Genomic DNA, 20867 nt, shown 5'->3' on the forward strand with positions numbered 1-20867 from the left:
ACCCATGTTGCCTGTGCTCCTTTCCTACGGGGGAGGGTGAGTATTGTTCTTAAATTGGAGCTGGGAGTTAGTGTGAGCTTAAAACACATTCCTGGTTTTAATCTCACCTTGGCTCCCTTTCAAAGCCTCCTTGTTAATTTATGGCAGAGAGTCTTATGACCATCCCTCTGGGGCTTAACAATCTTCTACTAATGTTGTCTTTGTTTAGCCCCTGGTACTACTTTTCAAACCCCTGTTGAGAAAAGGATATGGGGCCAAAGTAGGCTAATTTCATATCACAGTACCTGCATTATTCACTTGTGCAGAATCATTCCTTTCATGGCTGGATGTTATTTACACAAACAATGGGGGTCAATTATTAGGGAAATTTTAAAATAATAATCACTGAGAATGTCAGTCACAGGTTTGTGATTTGGAACTTTATTGATGACTCCTAACATCATTAACTACATAGGAATTAGAAAGCCCAGAGCATTTTGATCACGACACTCCATGCTATGCTCTGCAGATAAAAAAAAATCTCTTTTCATTTCTCTTGAAAAATAAAATATTCAATTTATTTGAATACGCTAATAAGTTAGGACAAGGATCTTTAAGTTGGACAATAACAGAAGGAGTACAGAAGAAATGGATTATGATGGGACATGTACATCATTGCGGGTTAAAAAGGTACATGAGTATAGGTTGATTGGTTCTGGGGGTTCGTTCTCTAGCTCTGATGTGGTTGGATACGACTGATCATCATGGAAAGCTGAGTCACAGTGGCAAGACAATGCCAAGGGCCCCACTTTGCCTTACAATACATAACATTAGAGTCAACTGTCCTTTCCTAGTCTTGCTCAGATTTGTTGAAACATAGCCATTTTGTTGGTCTAATGTACTTCAAATTTGGGGGAAATAATCAAAAAAATTTAAATGACTTCTAAATTTATGTCCGCTTTCAGTATGTCACTAAATGGAGTTAGGGCACTTCCTGAAGATGGTTACTTTTCACAAAATACTTTAGCATTTAAACCCCCACAAAAAATGATAACTTGGGAAGATCACATATTAACAAATTTCATATGATTGTAATTAGTATGTGGTAAAATGAATTGATAAACACATGAAAATACTGGCTTCATTAAGAGATAAAAAGTTAAAATAATTATTAATAGGAATCTTAATCTTTACCTATTAAATATTATCTATCATTTAAGTTTACTGAGAGTATAGAAACTAGTGTCCACAAATTAGTGCCTAGTCACTGACACTGATTTCTCATAACCATATTAAAAGTTAAGAAGCATACTTTTACCCGATGGTCTATTAATGGAATGAGGGATATTGACACAATTGACAAAGGCGGTTAAGTGGGTGAAAGTAGGCTAGCATAGTTCTGCCTTTACTGACCATGGGTAGAATTGACTACATGGAATACATTAGAATCTGCTGTCTGAAACAAGCAGAATGATGTTTAATGATCAGGAAACATTCAATGACTCAAAACCACCTGTTGCTTTTTCCAGTTCTTTTTGTCTATTAAAAATATATCATTTGTATTATATACATAAAGTCTATTTTAACACTTTAAGTTGGAATCAGACTTCCTCATATCACTGATGAGCTAGAACTGCTTTTAGCTGTACATCAAAAAAGGAGAGAGGTGTGTTAGGTATGTGAGATGTTGAGCTAAAACAGGACAGAAGTAAATGGAAAGTGCCTGCCCTTTAAGGGTCAGAGAATCAGTCATACAGACTTCTTATCTCCTGTTGGTCTTTCGGGATTTGCCCTTCCCAAGGATCAGAACGACAACAAATCTGTTTGCTTAATGAGGAGCTTTGGATATTGAGACCCCAGGGATACGCAGGCTACATAGAATCTGCCTCTGACAAGCTTTTTGAGCAAACCTTCTCTAGTCAAGATCATCTGAGACTGCCCTCAGAGGATCCACTTGCCCAGGAGTCTGTGCCTCACCTGGATTCCTTTGTCCTTCCTGAGGACAGTTCTTCCAGCTACTTCACCCGACACTAAGGTCAAACACCAATTATCAGTAATGCCACCAGGTAACCTAAATCCCTTAGTTCATTTTTTGGAGATGAGGACAGATGTTGCTCTACAACTTCGTCCAAGGGAAACTCTGACAGGTTCCTTTGTATCACCGGGACGCTCTCTTCCAGCTCTTACTTAACTAGTCTCGTACTCTGTGTCTACAATGGCAGGGATCATTTCCTCCCTAAGTGTAAACCTACCCATTCACAAAATAATGGCGGCTACCAAATTATTTGACATCTACTTGCACTCTTGTGCTGATGGTGGGGAGGACAGGTGGTTATCTCACATTAGCTTCCTCTCTGTGGTCCTTGAGGCGTCATCTTCAGGAGTGCTTTGCTCTAGGCATGAAAGTGGACACACAGACATAATTACCCGAGGTCTGCACTAGCTTATCTGTTCTCTTTAAAAATGTATGAAGTAATATTGGAAACACGCAGATAATGTATTTTTAAAACTGATTTATTTTTCACGAACTACTGACATCCTTGCTGTCGAGCATCAGGTAATTTTAAGTGATAAATTAAACACCCAGTAAACTTCCAGTTTGTAATCTTCTTTATTGTTCTCTTTCCTCCCAGTATCAGCAGCTTCTTTGATGAGAGAGTATCCCTTATAAATGGTTTTATATTTCTAATTCTCCATTCTTCCTTATCCATTGTCTAGCATTTGAATGTATATTGAAACACTATTGTGATTGAAACACTATTGCTTCAACCAGGTACACCTTCATTTTGAAAGTGGCATCTTGCTATTCAACACTTCAGAAAGATCTTTTGGAGCAGATTGCTATGTAATGCATTCTTTGATTTTCATTCAGTGACTCCTTGAAAAAGAATATGTAGTAATGAAGAAAAGCAGTGGAAGGTAATAAAGGTACGTGAAGGGGAGGAAAGGAAGACAAGAAAAATAAGCACAAGAAGATACTTAAAACTGATTTGACAAGATTATAGAGATTTATTTTGCCTTTATTTCCTATCTGTTTCCATCTTTTCTAGCATATTGATCGACAGCATGGCTACAGGAAACCGATCAGATAGGACAGAATTCCTGCTCTTGGGACTCTCACAGGATCCAGATCTGCAGCCCCTTCTCTTTGGGATTTTCCTGACCATATACCTGATCACTGCAGCTGGGAACCTGCTCATCATCCTGGCGATCATCTTTGACTCTCACCTCCATACACCCATGTACTTCTTCCTCTCCAACCTGTCCTTCACAGACCTCTGCTTCGGCACCACCATAATCCCCAAGATGCTGGCGAACATCCAGATACAGGACAAGTCCATCAGCTACATAGGATGCCTCATCCAGGTATGCTTTGTCCTGACTTTTGCTGGACTGGAAAACGGAATTCTAGTCATGATGGCTTACGATCGATTTGTGGCCATCTGCCACCCACTGCGATACATGGCCATTATGAACTCCAAACTCTGCGCACTTTCGGTTGTATTGTCCTTTGGCATCAGTGTTCTGGATGCCCTCCTCCACACGTTGATGGCATTGCGGCTGTTGTTTTGCGCAGATATTCAGATCCCCCACTACTTCTGTGAATTAGCTCAGCTTCTCAAAATTGCTTGTTCTGATATTCTCATCAATAACATCTTGGTTTATGTAGTGACCAGTCTTTTGGGAGTTATTCCTCTCTGTGGAATAATTTTTTCTTACACTCAAATTGTCTGCTCTGTTATTAAAATCCCATCAGCTAGTGGAAAGTATAAGGCCTTTTCCATTTGTGGATCACACTTAATAGTTGTCTGCTTGTTCTATGGGACAGGTTTTGGGGTGTACCTGAGTTCTTCAGGTAGTCCCTCCACCCAGAAAAGTGCGATCACCTCAATAATGTACACGGTGGTCACCCCTATGATGAACCCTTTTATCTACAGTCTCAGGAACAAGGACATGATGGAAGCATTAAGAAAACTCATCTGGAGAATTCTTTCTTTCCATTGACGTGTCAGAAGCTTTACCCTTATGTTGCTGGAACATGTTAGAGAGAATAAATGATGAGTCATTCAAAGAAATCTGAGCAAGGTCTTTGGAAAAAGGAGACCCGAGATGTGATGGTTGCCGTTGAGAGCTTTGAAACACCATGGTTTGAATCTGTTTTGCCGGAGCTCCATGGTGTTTGAAAATTAATTTCAATCCTCTAAATTGTTTCCTTATGTAGAAAATTATCAAAATCCCATTGACTCACAATTTGGCAAGGTTGGGAAGATTTGAGATACTTCAATTTTCTCAGTGAGAATGTTTTAGTTATTTGGAAGGAAACGTGTCAAACACAAGGATAAGTGTTAGGGGAAAAACTAATTAAAATAAAAATTATTGTTGCCCACAAAGAGCTTGGACCCAGAGTGAGCCCAGGTCCCGAGGTAGCAGTCTGCAGTTGACTCTCTCATGTGTGAGGCTCCTCCTCAGGGAGATCCCTCGATGTTCTCCCAGGACTGAAGTTGCACACACGTCATTTCGAGATGCAGAAGGAGACGCAAGAGCATGGCTGCCTCTCCTTCGCGTCTTTATCATGTGAGATGGTATTCCCAAAGTATCATGCAGAAGGCATTTTCTTCATCACCAGCTAGAAGTGGGCCATGTGCACTGCTTAAGTTTTCTTTTGCTTTTATAAGAAATCACAGATTACAAACGTAGTGGCTGAAAATAACACAAATTGTCTTATAGTTATGAAGGTCAGATCCATGAAAACAGCTTCACCACAGAAAAGTAAATATATTGCCACCCTTTGCCTATTGTGAATAGCGCAGCCAGGAGTAGTGTTATACGGGCTTTATTTTGTGTTTTTGCTATTATCAGTTCTTTTGGGTACACACTTAAGTTTGGGAGTTTGGTGTTATATGAAAATTCAATGTATAATTTTTTTTAGAAACTGCTAAATTTTCCACAGCAGCTGTACCATTTTTACAATTCATGAGAAATGGTTGGAAATTCCACTTTCTCTATATCCCTGTGTTGGTCTGGGTAGACTAGAGAAACAAATTCACAAACATGCATATGTATATAAGGGAGAGGTTTATATACAAGAGCCATTGGACATTGGGAAAACATCCCAACCCAGTCCAGTCCAAGGCCATAAGTCTGATATCAGCTCATATGTCCGATACCAATCTATAAAGTCCTCTTCAGATTCATGAAACATATGCAATGAAGCCAAATGCAAGATAATCACAAGCTAGTGGCGAGAAAGTCTTTGGATCCAGTGGCATTGAAAACATCTCACCGCTGGCAGGGATCTCCCTGTGGCTTCTCCAACTTCAGAGATCTGGTTGCATCCATGTGGATTGTCTGGCTCAGGGCACTAGGGCATTTCCCTGTGTCTTAATCAGCTGCTCTGTCTCTCAGTGTGTGAGCAGAGAGAGAAGTGTCTGCGACCTCCAAGGAGGAAGTACCAGATTTCCCAGAATTCTCACGAGAAGGCCAGGCCCACACAGAGGCCTCATTGGCTATGATCTGATTGACAAGCTATATTCCACCCCTACACTCTAAATCCTCAAATCGACAAACGATTATAGATCAACCACAACCCCTTATTAGCAGCTGTTATTTACATTTACAAAAAATCACAGCGTTCATATTGAGGGTAAAGAGTGTATTTCATTACAGTTTTGATTTTTCATCCTTTTAGTTTTACTCCTCTGAGCATTGATATGCACTATATGAAATACCCAGTAAAGTATTGTGCCTATTTTTAATAATTGGATTGTTCAAATTTTGACTGAATTCAATAATGATCATAAAATCTTATATTTATCATTTCCTATTATGTCAACACTGCTGTTATTTCATCATTTTTGCTCTACAACAACGGCATTATCAGGATATTCAACCACGTTTTTATTGTCTATATTTATATACCTACAAGTTCACTAAATATGTCTCTTTATGAACCTGTTATAATTTTAGTAAGAATTTATGTCTTGATCACTTTTCTCAGGTTGAATCCTGGTTTGAGTGTAGCATTAATCCATTTGCTGATTTTCAATGTTGTATAATTTTAATTATCTTTTATCCTATCGATGGAATTTTTAGTACATGGTTTTCTGTTATTACAAATTAAGCTATTAGAATGTCCCCTGATGGGAAAAACTCAGAATTTTATGCTTAGGTAGAGTGATGGTATATAGGGAAGTGTGTATACCCTTTTGTAGGAGTTTCAAAGAGATTTCTGCGATAGAATCAATTTACACTCCCAATAGAAGTTCCTAACGTCCTATGTTATCACCCTCACAGCATAACTTTCTGTGGAAGCCTAAGTAGATGTAAAATATTATTCAGTACATTACACTTAGGTTATTTGTAAAAAATGTTATAAAGATAAACTCACATTTATCTTCCAAGAATTTGATGTCATTTATCGTTTGATGAAATATTTGTTCATAGTCTTTCTATTGTACTATTTACATTCTTTTAATTTTATACATGCACTTTTAAATTGGGATAATTGTAACTTGTCATGTATTACATTGATAATTTATTCTTAGGTGTATGGAATTTTAAAAGTATGTTTTACAGTAATGTTTTGGTAAACCCATGTGCAAGTTGTAATTTTGAATCAAAAGTTCACTGATAAAATACAATAAAAAGATAAAGAATTTTTCCATTAACTTTTGGTAGCACCCTCATATATTCGACTTTGTCAAGCAATTTTATATGACTTTTTCTAAGTAGATCATGTTTGTGAAACTCCAACCTGTTTCAAAATGAAAGAATTATATTTTCCCTTTTACATTTTTTATCATGGATCTATCTGGAATTCACATTTTTCACTGATGTGAACAAGAATCTACATTTATTTTATGCCCCAGTTTCTTATTTATACAAGTCTATTCACTAACTGTGCTGTTGTACTCTTTCTGCACAGCTCATTTCAGTGTTAGAGTTGTATGCTATTTTTCTGGGCAATTAAAAAATAAGTCAAACGTATTTATTTAAATCAATTCCAACTCATTGAAATCCCATGTGTTGCATCAGTTGTCTCTATCCCTGCACAGATAGCACATGCCTTAAATGTGGTAGGATACCCAGCAAATGTTAGAAACAAAGAGAAACACAAGTTGGAAAATGTGGCTTTGGTGTTAAAAACGAAGCTGAAGATGGCAACATAGAATTATGTAAGAACAACAACTTCTTCATTGAAACATCATCAATGGCTAATGTATACATAGACATCACTGGAAGGAACACACCAGATTTTAATTGACTAGATATGTAGGAAGAGATGGTAGACAAGCTCAATTATCAGTAGCATAAAGGAGGCCATGGTCCAATGGTGGAACAGACCATCAATTGTTCACATGTAAAATACAAACTGATCTGTCTTGCAAGAAGTACAGCCAGAGTGCTCTCTAGAGGCAAGGATGGCAAGACTTCATCTTACATTCTGTAGACATGTCAGGAGAGACCAGTCCCTGGAGAAGGACATCAAGCTTGGTAAAGCAGAGGGGCAACAAAAAGCAGAAGGTCCCTGATGCGACAAATTGATACAGTAGCTGTAACAGTGAGACCAGGCACCTGAGCACTTGTAAGAATGGCACTAGACTGCAGTATTTCATTCTGTTTTGCACAGCATTGCTATGGGTTCGAATCAACTCAATGGAACCTTAAACAACAACAAAAACAACAAATTCAGGATAATCCTGAAGAGAATTAAAAGCTCATGATCCCTGGCAGCACAGTGGGTACATGTTGGGCTGCTAACCCCAAGCTTAGTAGTTCAATAGCACCAGTGTTTTCAATAGGAGAGACAGGGATTTCTACTGACTAAAGAGTTACCATCTCAGAAACTCATGGGAGAAATTCTACCCTGTCCTATATGGTCCCTATAAATCAGAATGAACTGAATGGAAGTTAGTTATGACCTTGAGTATACCATACCTGATTTAAGATATCAATCCAAGAATACATTTAATGCATTGCACACAAATGATGGAAGAGCTGGAGAACCAGCTAATGACATCAAGTAAAGCAAACATGAAAAAAGGAAAAGGTCATTAAAAGGCCAAAGTTAAACAACAAATCAACGTGCATGTCATGAGACTCTGAAACTTGTTCTTGGATGCAGAATAGCTTCAACAAATGTTAAAAATATTAAATTCAAGAGCTGAGCATAACATTTCAAAGGGAAGTCAAAAGACACAATGAAATGCTAAAATGAAGTTTGCACACCTTCATGAAAGCTATTCCTTTGTGACCTAAGACCTAGGAAGTGAGGTTACCTGTCTAAATTGGAGGCTGAGACCAGAGGCAACAGAGGGCATGTCATGCTAGGATCAAAGACTGAGTCCAGACACCTTATGACAGAGAAGAGGAGTTGCAAAAAGACTGTGAGACTGTGAGGCTGTGAGACTTTGAGGCTGTGAGGCTGTGAGGCTGTGAGGCTGTGAGGCTGTGAGGCTGTGAGGCTGTGAGGCTGTGAGGCTGTGAGGCTTTGAGGCTGTGGGGTAGAACAGTAGGTTGGCTTCCTGAACCATGGTGTCAGAAACCGAGGGACCACATTGCATAGAGGCAAACTAGAGAGAGCCTTGGGGGCTTGCTGAAGGGCAGTGTTGCTGTGCACCAATGACTGTATCCTTGATGTTTTCTGATGCTGACTTAGGGCAAACCTATAACCTATGAACTCCCCTAATAAACCTCCACAGCGGTGGGACAGATGTGCAAAGATCTGGAGATAGAAAGCCTAAAGGTAGAACACATTCAGCAAATCTCAAACTGAAAGCACGGAGGAAAAATTACAGCCTCCGGTTGCAAACCTGAAGGATTCTATGGGCAAAATATTGAGTGTTGCAGGAAGAATCAAAGATGACAGGTGGAATTCACAGAGTCACTGTATCAAAATGAAGTGATAGACATTAAACCATGTAAAGAGTAGCATATGATCATGACCCCCTGGTGCTGAAGGGAGAAATACAGTGTCACTGAAGGCTTCACTGTGAAACACGACTCCAGCAGTTGATGGACGGCTGATTGAAATGTGTCAACAAGCTGATGAAACAATGGGAGCCTCACTCACAAATGCCAAACAATTTGGAAGCTGCTATCCTGGGAACTGATTGGAAGAGAGAGACATATAACTGTGTCTTTTTCAAAATAAGGTGATGCAAACGAGTAACTGGATTATTGCACAATGGTATTAATATCACAGAGAATTAAAATTTCCCTGATGATTCTTCAAAAACAATCAGGCAACAAGTACATTGAAAAGCAGCTGCCAGAAATTCTAGCTGGATTCAGAAGAGGACATTTGATGTCCAATGGCCCTTGACTACAAGCAGAGAACACCAGAATTATTTTTACTGTGTTTATTGACTATGAAAAGGCATTTGATTGTGTGCATCAAAAACACCCTATAGGTCATATTGCCAAGAATAGAATTCCAGAAAAATTAAAGGGCTTCCAGTAAAGATGCATCTTAGGCAGACTTACTTTGTAAACCCTCCTCAACAGAGATATTTTAAAACAAGAATGAAGGGGAAATATGAACACCAACAGGCTGGGAGGTTTTTTTAACCTAAGCCTGAATCATTCCCATTTCTCCATGGCCCCCTGGTGTGCAGAGGGGTCTTGGACTCACATTTATATTCCTAGTAGTGACTGCCAGGCATTTATCGGCACTGGTGGGATTGGTGGAGGTACTAGTTCTCTGAGCCCAGAGTTACTAGTTCTCTGAGCCCAAAGAGCCAGCTGAGAGTTTCTTTTGGCAATAACAGAGCATCAGCGTGCATGAATTTTAGGGCTCTCTGACTCCAGGCCCAGATAACTGGCCTGCAGTCACTTCTGAAAGAAGCACAGTGGCTAGAGCACACAAATTCTGGGCTTCTTAGGTCTTGGCCCAAACAGCCAGTGCATAGCCATTTTGGAAAATGGTGCTGTAGCCAGGGCACATAGAGTCAAGGGATCCAAGGCTTTGGGCTTGAACTTGTCAGCATAGCAGTATTTTTTAAAGTAATAGAAAAGAAGCAGACACACATTCACAGGGGTCCTGTGCTAATGCCCTAAGTTCAGAATGTTTTTAAACCATCAGGTTAGATGGGAGCACATATTCTCAGAATGTCTTCTACAGCGCACAGCACAACGGAATCCTGAACAGCGTGTGCGGGTCCCCAAAAAGGAGGAAACAGCTCTTGCATCTGGTCTGAATCGTCTTCTTGAATTTTTATTTACATCTAATTATTTATTATTATCATTATGTATTTTGAGGTTTTTTTTCTGTTTTTAAAACATTTTCTTGTTTTGGTTGGTGGTGGTGGTGATGGTGAGTACATTTGTTGGTTAACATGTTTGCATGGACTTTGCGGTTGTAAATTGGGCTTTTTGTGAATGTCCTTTTAAGAAAAAAATTAAATCAAACTTTTATTGCTCCACTCATTGAAGGCAACTATCAATGCATGCCCTAGTCACACATACACCACTAACAGCTTCAACTAGTAGACAAGGACTATCACCCCCTCCAGAACTGTATGCTTAATAATATAAAAATACCTTTAGAAACAACTACAACAAACCTGGATGTGGCAGACACAACAGACAATTACAATCAATACAAAGAAGAGACAATGGCATAACAAGACAACAAGTATTTAGAGCCAAAGACCTTTTGAGGGAAGATAAGGAATTGGAACCAGAAACAGAACTCAGCAGATGGATTCTTAGGTACTACAAAAGGCAAACTAAGTGGAAAAAATATGTTACACAAGAATTAAAGGTAATACTAAAAGATCAATTTAACAATATAAATAGAAAATTAGAAATTATACAAAAACACTAAGTACAAATCCAGGTGATCAATGCTAAGATATTAGAAATAGATAATACATTAAATAAGCAAAAATAATTGAAGAAATGTAGGCCTGAATCAGTAAACTTGAAGATACTTGTCTCAATGGTGAATTATGAGAAAAATCATTGATACAAAGAAGAAAGTCTAAGAATTGTGGAGGGCCACATCAAGAGCATTCTGGTTATGCATCTTGCAAGATGGAATTATTTTTGGCTTTTGACGATCCATGGTACTTTTCACCCCTTGCCTGTCGGTTTGTCATACTGTGAAGGCTTGCGTGTTGCTATGATGCTGGAAGATATGTCACTGGTATTTCAAATGACAGCAGAGTCACCCAAAGTGAACAGGTTTCACAGAGCTTTTGAACTAAAACAGGAAATTAAGGAAGTGGTTGGTCATTTCATAGCAAGTAGCCACTAAAAACTTTAAGCATAACTTCAAAACATTGTGAGATACTGAAGAATACATAGGCGGCTGTTGCATTGGGTAAATCCGCCACACGAGACCTCATTAGAGTAGTGAAAAGCAAGGAGGACTAGAGTGTGCCGGACCCACACCACGGTATCCTCACTGGCCTCATAGGCGTGTGAAAGTTGGATATTTAATAAGGAAGACCACGGCAGATCTGATATATTAGAACTATGCTGCTGGAGAAGAATACAGAAAGTACCATGGGCGGCTTAGAAGATAAACACATCTGTGCTGGCAGAAGTCCAGCTCGATTGCTCCTTTGTGACAAGGACAGTGAGACTTCATCTTACACATTTCAGACATGTGTCCAGGAGAGACCTGTGCTGGAGAAGGACATCATGCTTGGTAAAGCAGAGGGACACTGAAATGTGAAGGCCCTCAAGGAGTTGGATTGACACAGTGGCTCTAACAATGGGTTCAAGCACAGGAACAATTGTAAGCATGGCACAGGACTGGGCAAGGTTTCTTCCCCTGTAGATAGGGTCGCTAGGGGTTGAAATGGACTCAAAGCACCAAATAACAATGTGATTCATTCTACATTTTACCGCCACCATTATTCATATGCAATCTTTCTTGTTCGGTTTTCCTATTTGATGTCCAAGTTTCATATGCATCTAAGGAGACTAAAAACACCATGGGGTGGGTCATATGCACCTTTATCCTCAAAGTGATATCAAAAGTATACATTAGGCTAAACATGATATCAGTCTTCCTGGTGCTGTTAGCATTGGAGTACTTTTGAATGTAAACAGAGACTAATCCAATCATAGAACAGAGGTGTTTCCAGGTGTGTAAGGCACTTGGCATGCGTGTGAGTGGATTAAGATGCAAAGTGTCTGCATACATCAGTGTTATTAATGTGAAGAATTTTTCAACACAAATGTTTCATATGAACCTTGCTCATTAAGGATTGCACTGCATTGGGAGCAGAATGATCACACAATAAATTTACTAATGAGGAGCTTTGGAGATTGAAACCCCCCAGGGTCACAGGGGCTGCACATCGTCTGCCTCTGACCATGCAGTCAACACTCTTGCCTTGGTCACGAGAGAGAACGCCTAACAATGTTTCTCTCGCTTTCCACAGGAATCTACTTCTACTCTGACTTCTGTGTTTCTTGATTCCAGAATTACCATTTTTTATCTTTCAGCAGACAGAGGAGAACCAGATGCCATTTGCTGTTGGTGATGCTTTTCCGGATGTACGGAGACCCAAAATTGATTTTTCTATAATTGGGAAGATGAATTGGTCTATTCGTCTTTCTGATGACAGTTGTGAGGTGAGTACGTCAGAAGATGAGGAGAATGGACGTTCTTGTGACTCTCCATCATCTCCTTGCACCTTTGCATGAATCCTTGAAAAGCTTTCATTCTGCTAATATCCTACTCTCACCTGAAATTACAAGAAAATTTTTTTCTGTTCTCAACAACAACGAAAAAAAATACCCTTTAAGACCTGATGGATTTTCTAGAATTTTCTTGTGATTCTTTAGCAGGATGCTTCTTATGTTATCATCTTCTTATCTGTTTTTGTGTGCTTTTTAGGGGATATATTTCACTTGGTTATTACATAATACGGCACTAAGATTCAGAGTTCAATCTTGTTATCAATAGGTGCTTTTAATCCTCTCTAGAAATATTTTAAGATAGGATAACCAGCATTATGAGAGAAACGCTTACATACCAATTCTATTAGAATTTAAACAACCACAACAAATATCTTTATCACAATTCTCTTCTTAACGTAAAAAATAATGTCCACAAAGAGATCTCCTTTTCATATTCAATTCCGTTTCCATTCATAGTCTTTTTTTCTCCATTGGCAACCAATATTAAATATGATATATTTCAGGCATTGATGCATGAAAAGCGTAATAAAAATGGCATTCTTTTGTTGAGTGAAAAGCAATTTCTGATGAATTAGAAGAATGAATGGAACACCTTAATGTAGGTAAAGGTAACGAACCACACTGACATACATTAAGATGGATGACATCAAATTTTAAGAAACCAAAGGTGAAATGATATTAACAGAAAGTAAATCACGGAAACATAGAACAATAACATTGTTTGTTGAGAAAATCAGGCTGAAAGTAGTGAAAGCACATGGGAATAAGAAACACCACGTTCAGTGGCCTGGTTCCCCTGGTGGTGAGAAAATAGATTTTAAAATAATAAACAGGGAGGCATTGAAGAATTACATTTCCCTTTAGAAATACAGAATACGTTATACACAATCACACAAAAATATTTAAATAAATGTAAGCGCATAACTAAATGGAAAATTCCATGATATTTCAAAGGATCTAATGCAAACATGATCATATATTTTAATTTTTTGGTGCTAAGTGGAACATCATGTGGCCTTTATTTTTTGTGTGCATTTTTCAGTATGGTCAATATATTTCATAACAAAAATGAAAATGCTTATGTGTAATTTTAAATCTTATTTTAATTTTCCTACACTGTATAGGGCTTGCTAGAGAGATTTCTTTTTGCTTTTGTTTCCAAATGTGTCTGGGTTTAATTTATTCATCTTCATTGATAGCATTTGCATCCTGCGTCCATGCCGAAGGAACAGTGCTATACGATGAAGCCATCACCGTTCAGTTGACTGACTCACAGCAGCCCTAGAGGGAGCTGCTGAACTTCCCCACAGAGTTTCAAAGACTTAAAACCTTCACAGGATCAGACTGCCAGGTCTTTCTCTGACAGAGCTGCTAGTGGGTTCAAACTGCTAACCTGTCCTCTCTCAGCCAAACTCTTGATCTGTGGGCACCGGGCTCCCTTTATACTGACGGCCACTTTGCTTATTCCCTCTTCCTGCAGGATTGCTCCCCTGTGCGTGAGGAAGATTCCCAGTGCAGTTTGACCCAGTCTTCCTTTCCTAAACTCTTCCGTTGCTTCCTGAAGGTTACATTATTTTCCCTTGACCTCATTAATCTGACTCCACGTGGTCTCACTTCTTCCATAATGATCACTGCCAGGCTGTCAGGCCAGGCCCTCATAAAACAAATGATAATAGAAACATGGAGAGGGTGTCATAAGATGAGCAATGTGCTTGATGATGTGTCTGTTAATTTCTCATCTTTGCAATATCCCTATAAGACTTTAGGATGGTTTTCACTAGACAAAGGAGAAGTTTGAGACTTCTTGAAGAACTGTGAAAACTTTCTCATTCCCAAACCAAGTGCTAGAGCTGGGAACAGCCTCACGTGTCTGATTCCAAACCTTCCAGTAAATTACTGATTCTGTTAGGGTTGATTGTTGTCACATCCCATATTTAGGGCCTAGATGCTCTTGTTTGTGAAACAGGCCTTGACTAGGGCCATTGACCCTAAACAAAAGAATCTTCATGAACTGCTCCTTTATTGGATTCCTTTGGAAACTTGTTCTAAATAATTGGTTCATAAGCAAAACTATAGTTAAATATATAAACATTACAAGACATATGCTATCAAGCCTAGCCAGCTTTTGAGAATCTAGTGATCAAATTCACAGGGGCCTCATCTTAACACAGGTAATGGAAATATATGGCATACAGACTCAGGATTCCTAGAGGATCCAGTGAACAAAGACACTGGCCTAGTCAGACTTTGATGGGATAAACCGGAAACTAGATTAGGAGGATCTGAAATTCCACAATTGATTTTCAGTATGCCTTTTTCTAACATGATCTGGTAATTATAAATTGAAGACAATGACTCAAAACCTAAAGGGAATATGGATTGAGTCAGTCTTCTGAGTAGTGAGGATTAATCATCTCTGCCACAAGTAGAGGGAGTGAAATGCCATCATCTGTCACAAGCAGAGGGAACAGAATTGAGGCATAGAATTCATGGGAAATCTAGGAAGTTCATTAAAAAAGGAAATATAACAAACTAGAAGAAGTCATCCCTTAATTAAGATTATTCATTACTCCTATAAATTTACAACTTAAAATTGTATGTTGTTTTATCTATTTCACTCATTTGAAAATATAAATAATATTAAAACAGCAAAGAGTGTTTATGTACTTACTTCTTAAATGACTGTGTATGATATGTGTAAGATAAGGTTTTCATAAAAATTAGACCACATTGTCTTATCCAATTATCCTGGTAATTACATATAACAATTATTTCACACCCTAAAAGCTACGCTGGTGGCGTCGTGGGTTAAATATTGTACAGCTAACCATAAGTACAGTGGCTCAGACCCAGTAGCTGCTAAGGATGATAATAAGGATGCTATTTATCCTGTAAAGATTTACAGATTGCTTGGTGTACTTACTTCGCCCCACATATATTTTCCCTTCTATGGTTGACTTAGCAAACATCTACTCCCCTCTTCCTACCAAGAAACTTGCATGCCTGTGTATTTCTTACTTTAAAATTCTAGTTGGGTTAGAGATTTAAAGATCATATCCCTTTTATTTTTACCCCCATACCTCTGTTTTGCAGGAAGGTTGGGAGTACATATCATTTTAGAGAGTCAATTTTTTATTTTAGTTGGGTCGCATTCCTTTGGAATGCTTACAAATATGGATCTCTTCCAATCATGGATCTGGGTAGCCTAGGGAAGAATGGAGATTCCAGAGCACCTAACTGTGCTCATGTCTAACCTGTACAGGGATAAAGAGGCAGAACTATGGAATACGGCATGGTTTAATATCAGGAAAAGTGAGTGTTCAGCGCTGCATACTCTCTTCATACTTATTCAATCTGAGCAAAGAATCAGAGAAGCTAGATTATATGAAAAAGAATGTAGTATCAGGATTGGAGGGAGGCTAACTAACAACTGCAATACGCAGATATCATAGACTTGCTCGCTAAAAGTGAGCAGGACTTGAAGCACTTGCTGGTAAAGATTGCAGCCACCAGTATGGTTTATAACTCAATGTAAAGGAAAAAAATATTCACAATGGAGAAATCATTCAAGTTGACAAGGATTTTTCTTGCTTGCATCTACAGCCAGTGTTCATGGAAGCAGCAGTCAAAAGTTTAATCAATATATTTCATTGTGTAAATGTGCTGCACAAGACCTCTCTGCAGTTGGAAATTTACTAGAAAGGAACATTGTGGAACCCTAATTCCCTACATTCTGAATCTTGTACTCAGGGTGTTGCCCCAGCAATCTCCACTTTCAGCAAGTCTTTCAACGAAGTCTGACTAAGGTAGTTTGAGAACGGATCCTCTAAAAAACATATTAACCAACAGATAATTTCAATCTTTTGCTGGTTTAATGAGCTTAATTTTTTCTGTAGAAAAAAAAAATTAAATGGCATTTCAAAGTGTACTCTGGTTAGCTGACAAATGCAGAAAAAAGATTAGGCACTTAAGGAACTTTGAAAAATATGTGATTAAGAAGAGTGGAGGAAGGGAGACATTGCACAGGGCAAGATATGATAAAATAATAATTTATAAATTATCAAGGGCTCATGAGGGATGGGGGAGTGGGGGATAGGGGAAAATGGGGACCTGATGCCAGGGGCTTAAGTGGAGAGCAAATGTTTTGAGAATGATGAGGACAATGAATGTACAGATGTGTTTTACACAATTGATGGATGTATGGATTGTAATAAGAGTTGAATGAGCCCTAATAAAACGACTAAAAAAAAGAAGAGGTGGTGGGAAGAGGACAGAAAAAAATGAGAGTGTAGGAAGAAAGACAACACAGAGAAAGATGAACTAGAGGGAGGTAATCACAGAAAAAACACTCAGTCCACTTCACAGTATATGCTAGTGTTTTCCTCTGAAGTATATGCTAGCGTGTTTCTTCCAAATAAGACATCTTTGTACATCTGTTTTGCCTATTCCCTCTCTTTTCCTCCCACCAGGATCATTGATAACATGGAAACAGGAAACCAAACAGCTGTAATAGAATTCTTCCTCTTGGGCCTTTCCCAGAATCCAGCACTGGAGCCCTTCCTCTTTGGGACGTTCCTGACCATGTACCTGATCACCGTGTCTGGGAACCTGCTCATCATCCTGGCCATCAGCTCAGATCCCCATCTCCACACCCCCATGTACTTCTTCCTATCCAACCTGTCCCTCACTGACATTTGTTTCTGCACCACCACAATCATTAAGATGCTGGTGAACATCCAGACTCAGAGTAAATCCATCAGTTACACAGGCTGCCTCACCCAGATCTGCTTTGTGTTGATCTTTGCCTGTTTGGAAAATTGCCTCCTTGCGGTAATGGCCTATGATCGCTATGTGGCCATTTGTCATCCACTGAGGTACATGGCCATCATCAACCCCCACCTCTGTGCCCTGCTCATTCTACTTTCCTTGTGCATTAGCATGGTGAATGCCCTGCTCCACAGTTTGATGATGTTGTGTGTGTCCTTCTGCACAGACCTGGAAATTCCCCAGTTTTTCTGTGAACTCTCTCAGGTCCTCAAACTTGCCTGTTCTGATACCCTCTTGAATAACATCCTGCTGTATTTCATGACTAGCGTTTTGGGTGGGGGACCTTTTCTTGGGATTATTTTCTCTTACATGCAAATTGTCTCTTCTCTCTTAAAAATGCCATCAACTGGTGGAAGATATAAAGCTTTTTCTACCTGTGGGTCTCACCTCTCTGTGGTTTCCTTATTCTATGGGACTGGGTTTGGCGTCTATCTCAGCAGTGCAGCTTCTCTCTCGTCTCAAAAGAGTGCAGTTGCCTCGGTGATGTACACGGTGGTCACCCCTTTGCTGAACCCTTTCATCTACAGTCTGAGGAACAAGGACATGATGGAGGCTTTGAGGAAACTCATCTTGAGAACGTGCTCTTTCCATTGACATATCACTTTTGTGGCTTAAGTTATTAAACGATATCAGAACAAAATAAGTAATAGTGATTCAGAAATTCTGAGTAACTCCCTTGTTGTAGGGATTCAGATATTATACTGGTTAGTGGTAAAACATCTGTTTCTTCATTATTTTATTCTTACTTCTTGTGTGTTATCACTGTGTGGCTTGCACTGAACTGCAAACTTAAAATTTTGTGGTTCTAATTCACACAGAGACTGTAGAAGAAAAATTTTAGCAATCTGTGTCTTTGAAGCTTAAAGTGAAGACAGTAGTTGTCTTAGTGGGTGATCACAGCGGCTGCAACAACAACTTCACATGTAACAATTGTGAGGATGGCACAGAACTGGGCAGGGTATCCCTCTTTTCTACATAAGGTCACTGTGCATTGGCTTCCATGTAATGGAACTTACTAATAAGAAGCCACGTGTCATCTGACTTCAGTTGAAATGGAATCCTGGTGACCATGACTAAGATTCTGTATGGTCATGTATCCTGGCAGTCAAAGCCTCAGATCCATCCCTGTACGCTGCTTGTTTGTTCTGGAGTAGAGACGACAATGGTCTCATTTTAATCCCAAAATCAAGGCCATAAGTCACTGAACTTATTTAGCCTCACGTTAATGGCTTTCCAAATCCAGATAGTTGTGGTTGTTTAATCTTTGTTGTCTTTAAGGCTTAATAAATGGATTTGTAAACAAGAATTCATGGCATCCTCCTGTTGTTCTTTCACTATTTAAAAAAAAAATTGGGGCTTGGACAGCTCCTATTACAATCCATCCATCCATCCATTGTGTGATTTTTATATATGTTGCCATCATTTTCAAAACATTTTCTTTCTGCTTAGGCCCTTGGTATCAACTCTTCATTTTGTCCTCCCTCCCCAGCTCTCCCTCCTTCATGAACCATGGATAATTTATAAATTACTAATTTTTTCATGTCTTACACCAGCCACTGTCTCCCTTCAACCACTTGTCTGATGTCTGACCTCTGCGAGGGGGCTATGTATCAACCACTGTGATTGGTTCCCCCTCTCTCTCCCCACCTTCTCCCTACTACCCTCCTGATATTGCTACTCTCATTATTGGTCCTGAGGGGTTTGTCTGTCCTGGATTCCCTGCATTGCAAGCTCTTGTCTGTACCAGTGTACATGCTCCATTCTGGTTGGATCTGTAAGGTAGAATTGAGATCATAATAGAGCTGGGGTGGGGGTGGGAGCACTAAAGAACCAGAGGAAAGTTGTGTAGTTCATAGGTGATATACTGCACACTGATTGACTTGTCCCTTCCTTGTGACTCTTCTGTAAGGGGATGTCCAATTGTCTACAGATGGGCTTTGTATCTCCACTCTGCCCTACCCCTCATTCACATTGTTCTGGGTCTTTGGTGCCCGATACCTGATACTATAGAAACCTCAGGATCACACAGGCTGGTGTGCTTCCTCCATGTGGGCTTTTTAACCCAAATTGATTGATTAAATTTATCTAAGTTCAAGAAGAATTACATATTCATTTTTATGTAAATTCATATTTGATTCTCTGACAAGCTCCTGTTTTCTGATTGTTAATTGCTGTTGTGGTGGTGATCAGGAGTCATCTAATCAGTTCCAAGCCATAGTGGCTCTATGCACAACAGAAAAACAACAACAACAAAAAAACAACAACAGAGCACTCTCCTGTGACACCCTCACAATTGTTCCCACGCTTGAGCCCCTTGTTGTAACGTATTGTATCACTGCATCAATACATCTTGTTAAGGGTTTTCCTCCTTTTTGCTGCCCCTCCACTGTATCAAGCATGATATCCTTCTTTAGGGAATGTCTTTGCAGACAACGTATCCAAAGAATGTAAGATGGAGTACTGCCATCCTTACCTCTAAGGAACACTCTGACCTTGTTTCTCCTAAGATTCATTTGTTCTGTTAGCAGTCATGGTACTTTTAATATTCTTCTCCAGCTCCACAATTCAAAAGCTTCTCTCCTTCTCCTTCTCCCTCTCCTTCTCCTTCTCCTCAACCTTCTTCTGTCTTCCTTATTCAAAGCCCAGCTGTGGCATGCATGCGAATCCATGAAAAATGTCATGACTTGGGTCAGGGGCACCTTAGTCCTTAAAGTAACATCCTTGCTTTTCAATACTATAAAGAGGTCTGTGCAGGAGATTTTCCTTTTATAATACATCTTTTGGTTTCTTGAATGCTGCTTTCATGGGCATTGGTTGTGAGTCTAAGCAAGAAAAAAAAAAATCTTTGACAACTTCAAGCTTTTCTACATTTAACATGTTGTTACTTATTGCTCCAGTTGTGGGAATGTTTGTTTGCCTTCTTTACCTTGAGTTGTGATCCATGCCAAAGACTGTAGTCTTTGATCTTGGTCAACAAGGACTTCTGGTCATTCTCATTTTCAGTGAGCAAGGCTGTCACCTGCATATCGCAGGTTGTTAATAAGACTTCCTCCGATTCTAATTTCTAATTCTTCTTCATATAATCCAGAATTTATGATTAGATGTTCATTTTAACATTTATGATTTAACCTTCATTAAACAGCATTTTTTCTCAGCATACAGATTAAATAATATAGTGAGAGGAGAAAACTCCAAAGCACATTTTTCCTGATTTCAAACCACGCATTATTCCCTTGTTCTGTTCACACAACTGCCTCTTGATCCATGTAAAGGTTCTGCATAAGCAAAATAAAGTGTTGTGTACTTCTCATTCCTCTCAAGGTTAATTACTAAAAGCTACAAATATCTAAGAAAATGTTCCTCTACAGTTAAGCTAAGATGTGAAAATAACACATTTCAAG

At 39.1% G+C, this 20867-nt stretch overlaps 2 protein-coding genes across 2 annotated transcripts; both read left to right on the plus strand.

The window, feature by feature from the left end:
* The first annotated feature begins 3045 nt into the window (after positions 1 to 3045).
* On the plus strand, positions 3046 to 3984 carry LOC142430853 (olfactory receptor 7G3-like). The gene has a single exon (XM_075535888.1). The coding sequence runs from the start codon at positions 3046 to 3048 to the stop codon at positions 3982 to 3984; it is 939 nt and encodes a 312-aa protein (XP_075392003.1).
* A 13128-nt stretch (positions 3985 to 17112) lies between these two features.
* Positions 17113 to 18060, plus strand: LOC142430861 (olfactory receptor 7G3-like). Its single transcript, XM_075535902.1, has one exon. It carries the CDS (start codon positions 17122 to 17124, stop codon positions 18058 to 18060), a length of 939 nt encoding a protein of 312 aa, XP_075392017.1. The 5' UTR covers positions 17113 to 17121.
* The last annotated feature ends 2807 nt before the right edge of the window (positions 18061 to 20867 follow it).

Source organism: Tenrec ecaudatus, chromosome 1 (assembly GCF_050624435.1).
Source record: "Tenrec ecaudatus isolate mTenEca1 chromosome 1, mTenEca1.hap1, whole genome shotgun sequence".
NCBI lineage: Eukaryota > Metazoa > Chordata > Mammalia > Afrosoricida > Tenrecidae > Tenrec > Tenrec ecaudatus.